Source organism: Geospiza fortis, unplaced genomic scaffold (genome assembly GCF_000277835.1).
Source record: "Geospiza fortis unplaced genomic scaffold, GeoFor_1.0 scaffold104, whole genome shotgun sequence".
NCBI lineage: Eukaryota > Metazoa > Chordata > Aves > Passeriformes > Thraupidae > Geospiza > Geospiza fortis.
In genome coordinates, this window is record NW_005054325.1 from 1,341,915 (window position 1) to 1,356,914 (window position 15,000).

Genomic DNA, 15,000 nt, shown 5'->3' on the forward strand with positions numbered 1-15,000 from the left:
TTCCTTCCTTCCTTCCTTCCTTCCTTCCTTCCTTCCGCCACTTCCGCCACTTCCGCCACTTCCGCCACTTCCGCCACTTCCGCCACTTCCTTCCGCCACTTCCTTCCTTCCTTCCGCCCCTTCCTTCCTTCCGCCACTTCCTTCCTTCCTTCCTCCCTCTCTTCCCCCAAGCAAATTTCTTGTCTCCTGCTTGGTTATTTCTGTGCTGTAGTAAGGCTGCCTGCACCACTTTATGCCAGTTATTGCCTCCAGCTTTTGTTGCAGCTCAAACCAACCATTTCTGGTCATTTTGGTAGCAACACTTTAATAAGTGACTAAAATCTCTGCATCATTCTGAGAAGAAAAAACCTGTTGTTCCAGTTCCTACATATAAACCACAAAAGAACTAATGGAGGACTCTATAATGTGGTTATATCACTCTGAGGGAAACACAAACTTCACGCACAAACTAGTGAGAGTTTGGTTTTAGAACAGAGAATCAGCTACCAAGTACATGGTCATTTTAGTGGCTGTGCCCTTCCTATAGGTGTACATGGAAAGAAAAAAATTGAGACAAATCTACCCCTTTCAGCCAAAGGTAAGAATTTAAAGGAGTACAGTATCTGACATCTTAACAAATAAAAGCAGCAATGTGATGGGTATTTGTGATTTCTCTGAATGCTTTCAGTTACATTACAACTAGTTATTGAGTAATACATCCTTTGAACAGAACAGTACAACTTGCCAGTGCACAAAATAGCGCGGACAGAAGCCAATTATAAGAATAATGATAGTAGAAGTCAAATACAAGCTGAGAAAAGCTTACCTCAAGTTAATGAACTGGCATATAAATGAGTTAAAAACAAAGCACAAAAATCCATATTGAAATCCCTGGCAGAGTTTCAGCTCTAGTGTAATGCTCTAATCATGAAAACTATAGTACATCAACTTTAAGTGCTCAGGAGAACAGTCAAATCTCTGACTTGTAGTGGAGAAACAGGGGCTTTTTTTCTGTTTTCCAATACCCTGTTAGGGTCTTGCTTTTACTGGGTCAATGAGCAATCAGATATGGCTCAAAAATCCTAACCCAGTGGGCAAGTTCTAACCTTTGTAAACCATGAATGGCCCATCAGCACAGATTCTAAAACTGTGGCATGACTTCAGCAGCTGAAATCTGCTTTTGGCTCTTATTTAATTACCCCGAGTTTTCCTTTGCTTCTGTGGCTTGACTGCTGTAATAATGTTATTCGTTTGAAGCATTTGAGTGAAACTTTACATTTTAGCATTATCCATAAAAATCAATGCTAAGAAATCTCTATCGATATCTCAAGCCTCTGAAGACTTAACCCCAGCAGCAGTCAAGAGGTTTGACTGGCAGTCACCTCCTCAGAAGATGGAGAAGAATGCTTAATGCTCTGGCAGGCAGAATCCCATTGCTATCACAAAACCAGGAGCTTGAAAAAAATGACTCAGAGGTATTGGCATAAGGATCCTTTAATTCCATATTATTTTCATGTAGTGTTGCTAGGTTCTGGGTGTTGTTTTCATTTGAATAGTCATTATAGTGACTAGAAGTAGGTTTTAAATCTTGCAGGAATTTTCTCTAAAAATGAGCAACATTTTACAGGGCAGGCTCCTCAAAAGGAACTTGAAATGGAAACTGGGAAGAGTAATCTCACTAGACTACAAGCAGAGCCAAGGAAGATTAAGCAGTTTTGCAATGTATTATTCTCTCAAAAGTATATAGTGAAGGTATGTTTTTTTCAAGTACATGGTAGAATGTTTAGCCCAGTTAAAATGCAGCTAACTGATCTTTTTAGAATAAATATTTAAATGTTTTAATAATGGAAATGAGAAATGCAGACCAAATGCTGAATCCATTGTAATTCTTAATTCAAATCTGTCAAATTTTGTGCATTTCAAGTTTTGAGAGTGTTTTTTAAATTTACAGTTCTGAATCCAATACCGTGTGCTCAGGGTAATGAATTGCTAAATTAAATTGTCTATTGACATTTTTTTAGGAAAAAATGGAAGATAAATTGATTTTCTTGGATGCTGGTATTCTGTAAGAATGAACATCCCCAAAGAGATTTCAAATGGAGCCTGTTGTCTTACTAATTTGCACACCATGCTACTTTTTTCCTTGATTAAAACCTTAGTAAGGAACTGCTCAAACCTTGGGAGTTGCTAGGCATAACTGAAGGCCAGCATGTGCCAAATATGCCACAGCACGGAGTCTTTAGTTGTCATCCAGCATACTGTGTGTAAGCAATTGGCAAGCCTCTCCTCCCTCTACCTCCCAGGACTTTTGTTATTGAATTGCTGCATAGTGTATCTTAGCCTAATTGAACTCATTACTTAAGGGACTATTCTGTCTACACAAGTATTCAGGAAATATTATTCCTGAATAACTATGAATAACATTCTTATGCTGGAATAAGAGTGGGCTAGATAATATGCCTAGATAAAATAATGAATAAACAGGTGCTAAAAGATGCCCTGGCAGCTTCACTGAATCGGAAAACCTACCAGGAGCGATTCAGTTTTTGCACATTAGAGCTGGGTGGAAGAAGCCCGGCTTCCCAGGAGCATGAGATGTGACCTATGAAATCACATACCATGAGTCAAATCCCTCATGGCAAGAGAGAAAGATGCTGAACAGCGTGGCTTGATAGAGGCTATTCCAGTTACTTCAAAAGTACAGCTAAATAAAAGTAGAATAGAAGATGACTCCCCCTAAAAGCACATTTTGCGTCTCAGGAAAGAAATGTTTGTCCTCATAGGCTTTAATGATCTCCTTGAGCTGACCAGGACCAGGACAGGCAGCCAGGAATTGCCCTACCAGACTGCAACATATTCACAGGAAGCTTTGACACAGGCTAGCAGATAGACTCCCATTCAATATCCAAGAGGAATCTGGGGGGCAAGGGCCAGTCTCAGTATTCCCTTTGGATGTAACTGTCCTCTTACAAGAGAGTGAAAGAGTTTGAAATTTTTTGGATGCAGCTTCTGCTAGGACAGGTGCCCTCTAGGGCAGGAACAGAAGTATAGATATACTTTGATTATCCCATGCTTGTTCCAGAGTATACTGTGATTTATACCACAAAAAGTGCACTGAAAAATTTTTGGTTTAAGAAAAGAGAGAAGTGTCTTGCTCTGATGAAAAAGGGATGACACAGTCACTACAGCCTTTTGGTTTTGCCCATACCAGTTGGCAAATCAGGAGTGATTATGTTGAAATTAGAATATCTGTGCCCAGAAGAAAGATGAGTCCTTTTATAGCTTCACTTATCAGGATGTGCTAAGGGTCATTTTCAATCCTCTTTTGGAGCCCTATGGTAAGCTTTAGAAGTAACAATATATTCAGTTTTTTTCTAAGACTGTGGAGTAGGGGTAAGCTGAAAATCTGCTTGCAACATTCATATGCACTAACATGGACTTGAGGACATTTCTGGTTTCAGGAGCTCCCCAGCCTTTACAACTGAACTTGAAAAAGTGTCTCCTGAGCCTAACAAGAAGCTGAACCCAGGAACATGCTGCTTGGCTTCCCTCAGATGCTCTTGACTTCAGGTAAGCCAATCCTTGTAAAAAAATAAAGCTCACGATTGTTAATTGCATAGAGGTGTGGTTCTGTTTTCTGTTTCCTTATGATGTATATTTTTTAAAGCTAGTATCTTAAATTCTTGTGTTTTCTATTGTGTTTCATTCTGGTACTGTGCCCATGCTTGTGCTTAACACTGCTATTACCATGATCTCTATGTTGGTTGCTAATCATGCTGTCTTTCATGTGATCTCCTTTTCTTCAATTTAGCAGTAGGGATATACAAGTAAAGCTACTTATAAAGATATTTGTGAATAAAGGCTACTTATTGTAGCCTTTACTGAGCCTTTATCTGAGCTTTACTTCCATCTCAGCATTATATGTGAGTTGTTCCATTGAAATAATAGCAAAATTTCATTACTTCTTCTTACAATTTGTTTGTTGCATAGAAAATATTAGCCACTAAATGACTGGGTTTTTGATACAGGTTTTTGGGAGAAGTAATGTACTGCTATTTTAAAAAGTATGTAAAATCAAGGTCAGCCTGAAAGAGTTTCCAGACACAAAGGAACTAAGAGTGGAACTAGTTGTATGTATAACAGGCCCAAGAGCTGAAGTTGATAAACTCAAGTCTTCAACATGTGGGTGTGCAGTAATCCTAGCTGGACAAATATTTAAAAATTCTTCAAAGTTTCAGAGTGCTGAATTTTGCTTCATTATGGAGTATCTCCAACTCATAGTCCCAGCAAAGCAATTAATTGTTATTAGATGGAGATACAAGTGGGGACAATACGGCCTGGGCCCAAAATCAAAAAAGAAATTAATCTCAACATGATAAAATGACAGATGTGTGTACTGGGCAAATACAACACTACCTTAAAAGAAAACATGTGAAGAACATGGTCATGTACAGAAAGACAATGAGACCAAAGAAATGAATGTAGCGCTACTTTGCTGAAAAGAATCAGAAGACACATTATCACAGAGGAAACACTTCATAAAGATAGTAGGGCTTGGAGAAGAGGGATTATGTAGGCTGCAGAGACCACCAGGCTCATTTACTCTGCCTTCTGTGAGGCTGGAATTGCAGCTATTGTAGTAATTTACTTTGATAACACATTGAAAAAAATCCATTTAATGACTAATACTGGTTGGCACGTGTCATTGCATTACTTAGGGCAAACTGTGGAGAACTGGGCAACCCAGTCTAAGGGAAAGTACTGCAGAGTGGCCCAGACTGTTGCCAAATATTGGAATAGATATCACATTCAGTGGCACAAGATACATGAAAAACTCTTTGAAGATTTAACTGAATTTTCTTTTTAGAAAATTTCAAAAGTGCACAGGGAAATAGATTCTATTACCTATTAGATGCATTAACTAATGTCTTAGTATAAAGCCCTTTGGTTTTAGTAAGCCTGTTTGGAACAGAATAGTGGCACTAAAACCTAGGTGAAGGACTAAACTCTTGACTGTGAAGTTATCTAGAAGATTATGTTGGGAAGAGTAATTTAATAGAAAATGGGCAGAAAAAAAGGAGGTCCCAATCAAATTCTGCCTGCAAAACTCCTACCTGAAAATGTATATTCACCTTTTTAAGGTATCTTTTCATAACTGTTCTTACAACAATTGTTTAAAAAAGCAAAACCCAAACCAATACTCCTATATCAAGCACATTATTGAGAGTCTAAAGTGACAGAAACCTCCTGATGACCACATCCTTTTTATGTGCCCATTTTATCTGCCACACACAACAGATAATGACATGCAACTTCCAGCAGAGGTGTTCACTTACTCCACCAGCAACCTGTCTTAAATATGATATTTATGTTAGTGTATCTATGGGTCCCATCTGAAGAGTGCATTGTAGCAGAGCGAGTGCCAAGTGTCCAACAAAATTGGCTGAGCCACGAGTGCTAATGAATACACAAGGAAGACAACCTATGGTGTGTTTGCTGGTGACCAGCATGGAATGGGGTGATGGAGAGATGTCAGTAATACCCAGAAGGAAAAGAAAGAGACATTCTTTAGACTAGATTCACCCACTCTTTCTCATATGTTTACTCTATGATGAGCCTGAGTGAAATCAGTGAGATTAACATCACTGATGACAATTCAATCAAAACTGAACCAAAAACTTTCCTTAAAATCAAATAAAAAAGCCAAGATTATCAATAGAATTAATTAAGCCAATATATTTAGCACATGACCAGATGCTAAAGAGGTTGCTTAACACAGTCTTGTAAATCAGATACCTGTAAAAACATATTAACTATAGTTTGCCAGTCTGGGAAACAAATGACTTTCTGTTCAACATCCAAATGATAGCAAGCATTACCTTTGGAATTATTTATTAATTTTAACATACTTATATACAGTGATCTTATTCTGATGTAGTAGTTTATTTCAACATAATCTAAGTAGACTTCTATGACTTACTGAAGGGTTTTTAATACATTTGAGACTTAGAGACACGTTCCTTACAAGCCTTCATAAATATGATAGCAACAATATGTCTTTTGTTGAGAGCCAACACCATTTAACGATGTCTAAGTTGCATCTGAAATGGGCAATTCTTGAGCAAAATAGGCCACATACAGCTTGAAATTAATCTAAGTAGCTAAAGAAATTTAAAACATACATGTTTTAAGGTATATATATTATATATTGGTGTATAATAATGTATACAAACACATGTATTTTAATGTTTATCTTTAATAGCAAAAAGTACAGTAGAATTCCACTGATGGCAAGATTTGATTGTAGAATATCCATAGAAAATTGGTGCACTTTTTTCTGAAAATCAATATACGCTCAAAACAAAATGTGATACCAGATAATTCTCTGCCAATAGCCTAAAACTGATAATCAATTTAAATACCCAAATAATTGAACTAAACCCTATAGTAATCAAATAGGCATTTGATAATGAAATATCTCCATTGAAAAACGTTACTGAGTAAAATTTTGTATCAGTCCCAACTAAGTGAGTGTACAACATTTAGGATAAGGCCTCTCAGTCCTGACTGGAGCTCATAGGTGCTATTGGAGTACAAATAATAAATAATAGTACATGTACTGTAAAGTCTCTAAACTCAGTGATAATACCAAGCATTTTCCATCTTTGAAACACTATACGAACGCAAAACTATTCCTCACAACACCCCTGTGAGGTAGGTATGAAAGTGTTACCCCATCTTACTGATGGGAAAACTCATCCCAATACTACAAGGTGCTGGCTGATGCTGCAAGGGGATTCCTAGAGGCCTGAGTTCCTGATTCCCAGAGGCCCCAGAAGTATGTTGTTCTTAAGCAAAATATTAGTCTAATAAAGAACTTGCCCACATCCTTAAAAATGTCAGTGGCACAGCCCAAAGCTGTTGGCTTTCATATTTGTCACTTTGTCAATTGATCGAGACATTCTCCCTTTGAAAAAATAAGGTACTATGCATTGGTCCTATGACATGCACAAACAAGTATTTTTCTTTTCATAAGTCTATTGGTACCTTTCATATCTGCAAAGGGAAGGCATTTACCTGTGAGTGCATACCTTGTGTAGCAGAGCTGTAGCAAGAGTCTCCCATTCTTTTACTTATATGCATAAAAATTACAGTTTCTTTTACTCATTTATGTGAATACTCGTTTATGTGAACGGTCGTATGATGGCATCAAGTTATATATTAAGGGGCACAGCCACATATTTTTTTAGATTCAGCTTTCAGGACCTCCTTTAAAACTGGGATAGTCCTGTGGAATGTACTAAAATATATTTATTCTCTTTTCCATCTTTTTAAAAATAAAGTCCATAATGCTTTTGCTTAGACATACTTTAAAATACTGTATAGCTAGCCATTGTTTTGAAGATGCACAAAGAAAAGCAAGACATTTGAACGTGGAAGCAGTCCCTCTTGCACCAGAATAAACCTGGAGTATGCCCACTAAAGGCTGTGGAGCTTCAGTGGTGTAAAAGCAGGCAGAGTGGAGTCAGGATCAGGACTTCCATCCTCCTGTCCTTCTGTGGCTGCCCTCTACCAGCAGCACTAACGAGCTTCATGCCTTCATCTGCAGGAAGGAGTGTGAGTGGCATGTTTGCCAGCAAATCCTGTGAGCTATGCACATACCTGATCACATCACTGAAGACTTCATCACTCATTATGCTAGTGTTACACATAGACGTAAAAAACAGGCAGCTCTTTTGACCTCTGCAGAATTAGAGAAAAAGGGAAAAAATAAACCACAGTATCTTCCAAATGACAGAGTACATGCAGAGAAGTAAATCAAAGGCAACAGAAAAACAGCACAAATGCAGCTTTAGAAAAAACAAAGCTTTTGCCAAAAGAGAAAGGAAAAAACAGGTTAAGGAACAGGTAATATATTGACGGCTAATAGACACAAAATTAAAAAAAATAATAATTGGGTAAAAATTAAGTTATTTCAATCATTTAATAAATGCTGTATAATAACTCATAGGAAAAATGGAAGTGAAAACTTTGAAAACTTTTCTGGAACGTTCCCCTTTAAAAATCATAACAGGCAGTTTTTCTGATCATATATAGAGTTTCTACATGGCTATCCTTTTAAACATCTGTAATTCAGCAGACTTTGGCCATTTTAATCTGTGTAGCATATTTTATTATTTAATGTCTTCGTATGATAAAAAAAATAACCCATACATATTTAAAAATAGATACCATTCTGCTTTCATCCTTTTTTGGGGGGGAGGAGGGGAAAGCAGGTAATTTTCCTCTTGTGTTTTGAACAGAACCATAGCTATCAGCTCTCCTTTGCTTTTCTTCTCTTTTGCATATCATGTTTTCTCTCAGCAAGACTCAGGGACGTGCATGGAGGAAGAAAAGCACAAATCTATCATTGTTGTTGAGTCACCTGAGGAAACTCATACCTTCTTTGGGTTCGTCTTATAAAACACAGTATCTGCATAACAAGGCCACTGAAAAATTATTAATACAGATTTTTCTCTTTTATTTATCTTTTGTCGGTTTTAAATGCAGCAGGCATTCACCATCGGAATATAACAGCTTGGAGTTTACTCAAACATACAGCTTTTTTGCAGGAGATACGTAACCACATGCCTAACCTTAAGAATGTAAATACTTTTATTTAAATCAATGTGAAAAAATAATTTGGTTAAAGTTAGACATGCTTTGATAATTGAGGATATTGGAAAAAAAGACAAAACAAAACCATGGGTTTAAACATATAGGTTATGTCATTTGGAATGAATGGATGCGAGCTGTCAATTTTTTTCCTTTTTGTATTTTAGAATTTGAACTGCTCCTGATAAATTTGTTCACAAATTTTATCATGAGGTGTATCATGAATATTAGGCAGATGTTTAAACAACCTGAAAAGGAGGCTTTTTCATTAGAGAGTACAGGATAAATGTTCAGAAAGCAGTCAGTTTGAAACAGTAGTCATTCCAAAATCTGTTTCCCCCCTCCAAAATTTTCTTTTTGGTGTCACTTTTAGTTCTACTGCCTTGGGATAAATGCTCTTAAAATTTATTTTCATTGGAAAAGTTATTTTAATAATTCTATCCCTTTGCACTGTTAATATAAATTAGAAAAACATTTGAATATACGGTGTCGACCTTACTCTGATTTCCAGATGCAATGATTAGAAGTCATTGACACCAATCTACCACAAGTGACCTTAGTCTCATATCTTGTTCTGTTATTAGAGTAATCAAGGAACGCAATTCAGAAATAATATTACATCCTGCATTTTATTCAATTCCATATGACAAAAATAGTAACCTAGACTAAGACATCCATTTCAATCAGTAGATGTGTCAAGCCAACAAGATTTAATAATAAAAAATATTGGATCTAGGTAACAATTCCCAGCTGTTTCAGGGAGGCTCCTAGCCCTACATGGTATCACAGTATAAAAATAGTGTCTCTCTTCACCATGCAGAGAGGAATGGCCTAACCCTGAATACAAAATGGGGTCAGTCTTACTGTACCATCATCAACCATCTTATTTACAACACTATACATATTTTTTCTCTTTTTCCTTTTTCATTTTTTCTTCTCTATTTTTCCTTCTTTTTTATTTTTTTTCTTTTTTTTAATTATACACATCCTTTAGGGAATAGAGATAACACTACATGGTACCAAATACTAACAAAAAAAAGTCACGCCAAAAATTACACAGATAAATAAAAACATTCAATTGCTGAAATACAGCAACATTAAGCCACCTCAGTTTTCTTTAATGCTTGGAAACACTCCTAACCACCCACACACTGTGGCAAAAAATTATGTTATATTGTAGAGGTGTTACAGATATATAATTTTGCTCAGATATAGATATATATTTATATCTATATGTCTCTATCTCATCATTGTAGAAAATGGAGCTGTAGAGTTCATTGTTCATTTCTAATAGAAACGAACAGCTAATAAGTCTTTGAACCTCTTTTCACCCCATTATGTGATGGCAGAAATAGTCCATCCTCTTACAGTAATGATTTCTGTTTTATAAGAAAGATTGTCCTATATTTCAGTCTTAACTGAGAAGACCTCACTGTCTGATTCGTTCTTCAGGGGCATGAAACTCCTTGCGCTGTTACCCAGCTACCCATAATGTCCCTCAAGCAATTCTGCTGGACAGAAGTTCAGAGTGTCAACTCCACCATGCTTGTAACACACAAAAATGAGGTAGTACACAAAACATTTTCTGTTCAAGTTTTGATTAAGCCCCAGTCTCCTCAGCATTCCCCGCTTAACTTATGAGTGGAACCAATCCCTTTGTTTACTCAGCATAATTCCAACAATGCAATCAACGTAAAATTATATTTGATTAATCAGAATACATTGTGCTTTGGAGCAATCTGAAAAGATAATCAGACAGTTGGAAATAAATATGGAGCATTTGTGTGTTACTACTGCTCACGCTGCCCAAAATTCTTTTGTTCCCACTATTGTTAGGCAGTCAGCATCTTTCTTATGGTTATGTGTGGAAGAGACAGAACAGATTACAGGAAAATTAAACCTACATAATATTCTCCTTCCTCTATCCTAGACTTGAATTAATACCACACTCCTAAGATAAATGTATCAGAATTCTGTCAGGGGTGGTCACGCTTTTAAGTGGGCGTCGTAGAAAAGTTAAATGAATAATTTCCATTTAAGAAACAGCAGTCCCCATATTTCCTAAGGATCTGACAGTTCTCTGCAATTTTCTGCTAAGTTGATAGAGATCTCTCATTGTTTGAGCTTAAAACAAAACAAGAAACTGCAACAGGGTCCTCCTCCTTACTCCTTAAGTCAAAGTACTATTTATAAAATAGTTGATATCTTTGTCAGTTTCAAATTATAGACAAACCTCCCTAATACAAAATACTAAAAGTGCAATAGTATAAATTAAGAGTTTGCAACCACATTATACAAACATTACCTTTTTATTGTGCAGCTTTGATAACACGGAGTACTTCCTCACGACTGTTTATAATGTTGTGAATAATTTATGGTGCTAAGGTTTGTCTGTAACTTGTTTTCCAATCATTGAGCTAAAATCCACACTACATTTTTTTTTCATTTAATAGAACAACTGTCCACATAGCAGCTACAAATATTTAAATAAAAAAAGGTTTGTTACTGACAGGTACTTGCACATGAAAAGCATGCTATCTTTCCCAATAAAACTTCACAATTTTGCCTGCATTGAAAGAAACCACTTATTCATAGTAAAACAAAACTTGCTTAAAAAAAAAAAAAAAGGAAAAAGAAAAAAGAAAAATCACATAGCCAGATGTATTTTGCAGTACAAAAGCTTCATTTAAGTTTGGGGCTAGTATATTGTCTGTTACCCGCATAATCTTAACATTATAAATACTACAGACAAGGATACTGTAATAATACACAGCATTGGGGTACTAAATCACTTATTTAAGATTAAGATTCCTAAAAACATAGTCCAAGTTGCTAACTAATTTGAACAAAAACCAGCAAATAAGTGTGACAGAATGCCATAATGAAGCCCCCCTTTCTCAGGTGATAGTAAGTTTTGTAAGAAGCAAAGTGAATGTAGACTAGCCTCTTTCTGTTTCTAATGAAGTTATCCCATAACTGGTTTGTTTGTTTTCTGTTAAATTAAAAGGTTTCAAAGTTCTCAGTAACAGTCAAACTCACTGTTGAAAGAAGTACCATGCAGATCTTGCAAGACAACTTTTCAGCAGCCACAAAAAGTTATGTATTTCTGCTATGGGTAAAATTTTAAAGGGAACCTATGCATTTAGGTCAGGAAACTAATGCTTAGCTTCAAAAGCTGTACATGGGACAGGACAAGTGTTGTGTCGAGTAGAGGTCCAACAGTTATTCGGAATGAATGCTTTTAATTTATGCCAATCTCTTTATTATCCTCAATAAATCTTGTGAATGGACGACTGGCTCCCGTCTCAGAACTTGCTTTGTCCAGACTGACAATGGGAGGGCTGCTGCCCGTGCGAGCTTTGTCCATGCCACCGGTAAGGTTACTTAGAGGCGGGATGGCGCCTCCGCCTAGACTTACTGGGAGCTGAGGAATGCCACCGTTCTGTATGACAGAAATCTCATTGTTCTTCATAGCAAGTCCGTTAGTGATAGCTGCAGCATATTGGTTCCAAAAATTGGGGTCAACATTCATGGCCCGAGCTGCCAAATCCTTCTGGAACATCTCGGAGAACTTGAGAGCGTCGCCACCAAGCAAAGCCATGGGGTTTTCCACGGAGAGGCGTCGGCCACGGCGTGCAGGGGCGTTATTCCACATGTGAGTCCCCATGTGAACCTGCAGAGCGAATAGGGAAGAGAAGCACCCCCAAGTTAGCACATTCTGGTGAGGTGTCTAGCCTGAAATGCTGTTACTTAGAGTAGTGCTTGCTTTTTTAAAAAAATGCCCTTTAATTCACATTTATAAAAAAAAAATAATTTCAGTAAGGACACAGTTCTAAGTTCCAGACAGCCTACACAAAGAAAACCCAGATCCATGGTAGTTTTTCAATGTGCATTTGCTTCTTCTCAGTGAAAACAAAGAGCGCCGCAAGATTTAAGGGTAAATACCCTCTTGGGTTAGACAATTTCACATGCAAGCTGGAAGTCCTCACATGCTGAAGATTACCAAGGGCATTACTCATATTAGGAGATGAGTGGTTTTTCCCTTTTCCTTTTTTCATCCTCATTGTTTTCATGTTTTATCTCATCACAGAAGCACTGATTAATTTGCTAAATTTAGTATTTTTTAAAAGGGCATTTAAAATGTCTTCTCCAGGCTGAGTCCTGATGGTTAACCAAACGGCAGGAATAGGAGCGACCAGTCCTGTAGTAACCCATTGTAAATCTGTGAGAAACAGCTTTCTGCTCTGCAATGGCTGCAAAGTGGAATAGAAAACAGAATTTGGGGAGGCACCCAAGGAGCTGAGCAAGCCCTGTGTTCCTGGTTTATAGCAAGGTTATTTTGCATTGATGGTCCATAAGAACTCTCAGAACATGTCCACCAGCTGACTGGGTGTGCCATCACATCAGTCAGAACTACAACATGCCTACGTGTACAGTTGGAACCAGTTTTAAAGTTTGCATCATTGCACAGCCACTTTCCAGTCCTTATCTTCTACACAGTGAAAGCATAACGACCACCTCTGTACAGCAAGCATTTCCTTGAAGCTCCCTTCTCACCTATCTTTGGGATAAATACTTAGCACCTAAACTTGCTGAATTCAAGAGCAGTGCTCTTTAACACCCCCCTCCCCAAGCCTTTACAGTTTCATGTGGCCTCTTACCTTAAGATTCCCCTTTGTGGTAAAAGCTCTACCACAGATTGTGCAACCAAACGGTTTTTCACCGGTATGGGTGCGCTCGTGTATCTGCAGTGCACTTGCTGAGGAGAAGGTCTTCCCGCACGACTGACAGTTGTGCTGCTTGGGAGTCCGGCGAGGGGGGGGTGCCAGCATAGGGGTGATCCCCGGACTCATCACTGTCTGTGGTGCAGCAGGAACCTGGATTCCAGCTGGAAGCGAGGGAACCTCACCCAAAGAGATCGGCTTGCTGTGACCATTCACTTCCATTTTGATCATGGTAGGTGCTGTACTGGTGACCAGGCTAGGAGTACTTTGGCTGGGACCTAGAGTAAAGTTGGGTTCAAATAACTGAGAAGGCAGCTCTTTTAATTTGTGCGTCAGTAAGTGCTGTTTTAAATTACCCATAGTGGAACACCCACGACTGCAGACTGTACAAACAAATGGACGTTCTTTAGTATGGCTGCGGTAGTGAATTTCCAATGCACTCTTACAAGCAAAAGGCTTGCCACAGATATTACAAACAGTACTTTTAAACTTACCACGTTCTCTGTTCAGGAACAGCAGACTAAAAGGAGCCTCCTCTTTGATGACCGGTCTTCCCGGGTTGGTGGATGTCAGGTCTAATGCGCCTCCATTTTCAGTTGTGGGTGGTGGACTGTCTGGTTTTTCTGTCTTTAATTGTATTTCTTGTGGCTCTTCTTGGTTACTGAGACCGGGGGACTTTGATCTGAAACTTTCACTATTGCTATTCACAGGAGACAAAGCTTGCATGGAGGAAGAAGACTCTGACATTGCAGGGCTGCCTGCACTCTGGCTTTCAAGATCACCAACGGCTGATGAGGAGTCATTGCTCAAATGGTCACTTTCCCCTGATCCATTTTCTATGGATTTTAAACTGGTCAGCTGCTGACAGTTCATGACAGAATCAATCATTTTCATTTGATTCTCCAAAGCAGCAATACTGGAGATCACAGAAGGTGGTGAAGAAGGACATGACCCAGAGTAAGAGATAAGGGGTTTGGATGAATCACTTGCCGTGTCCTTTAGTTCCGGGTCCTCTTCCATAGAATTTTCATCAATGTCATCATCGAAGTTGCTCAGTGTGTCAACATTCTTCTCATCATAGGAAAGCTCGGAGTCCATGGCATCCTGGAAGCCCTCTGGTAGTGGCGTGTTCGGAATTTGACCACCCATATGCATACGAATGTGCTGCTGAAGAACAACCGCGTTTGTAAATTTCTTCTGACAAATGGGACACGAGTGCTGTACTCTAAGTGGTGGCTTTGCTCGATGAACTCCAAAATGTGTTTTTAGATTGCCTTTTGTAGTAAAGGCACGTCCACAAATTTTGCATTTAAATGGTCTTTCTCCAGTATGTGTTCTGTAATGCATCTTGAGAGCGCTCTGACAACTAAGCACACGGTGACAAATGACACATTGATTCGGATCTGTCATCTTCTTATCAATGTTCTCCACTAGCTGTTGTAGTTTTGAGGTTTCTGATGTTTGCATAGAGTCTAGCAGACCACCAAATGGAAACTTTGCCTTAAACTGGTCAGACACTGCTGGAAGCACAGAGTTTGAGAGGCTTGTTGCAACACTGCTGTCTGTAACCACCGTAGGAATTGAAGATGTGGCAGCTGCAGAAACTTGCCCACCTGCAGAAACGTCCCCAAGCCGTGTGCTT

General features: G+C 38.3%; 1 protein-coding gene across 2 annotated transcripts in view; it reads right to left on the bottom strand.

The window, feature by feature from the left end:
* Nucleotides 1-5,951: 5,951 nt before the first annotated feature.
* The window catches only part of SALL3 (spalt like transcription factor 3), a 25,507-nt gene continuing 16,458 nt past the window's right edge, over nt 5,952-15,000 (bottom strand). For both annotated transcript variants that reach the window (XM_031056989.1, XM_005420959.2), the window contains exons 2-4: nt 13,853-15,000; nt 13,296-13,636; nt 5,952-12,307 (exon numbers count right to left, since the gene is read on the bottom strand). The exon at nt 13,853-15,000 is cut by the window's right edge. In XM_031056989.1, coding sequence (XP_030912849.1) covers nt 11,876-12,307; nt 13,296-13,636; nt 13,853-15,000 — 1,921 coding nt within the window. In that variant the 3' untranslated portion in view covers nt 5,952-11,875. The remainder of the gene's footprint in view (nt 12,308-13,295; nt 13,637-13,852) is intronic.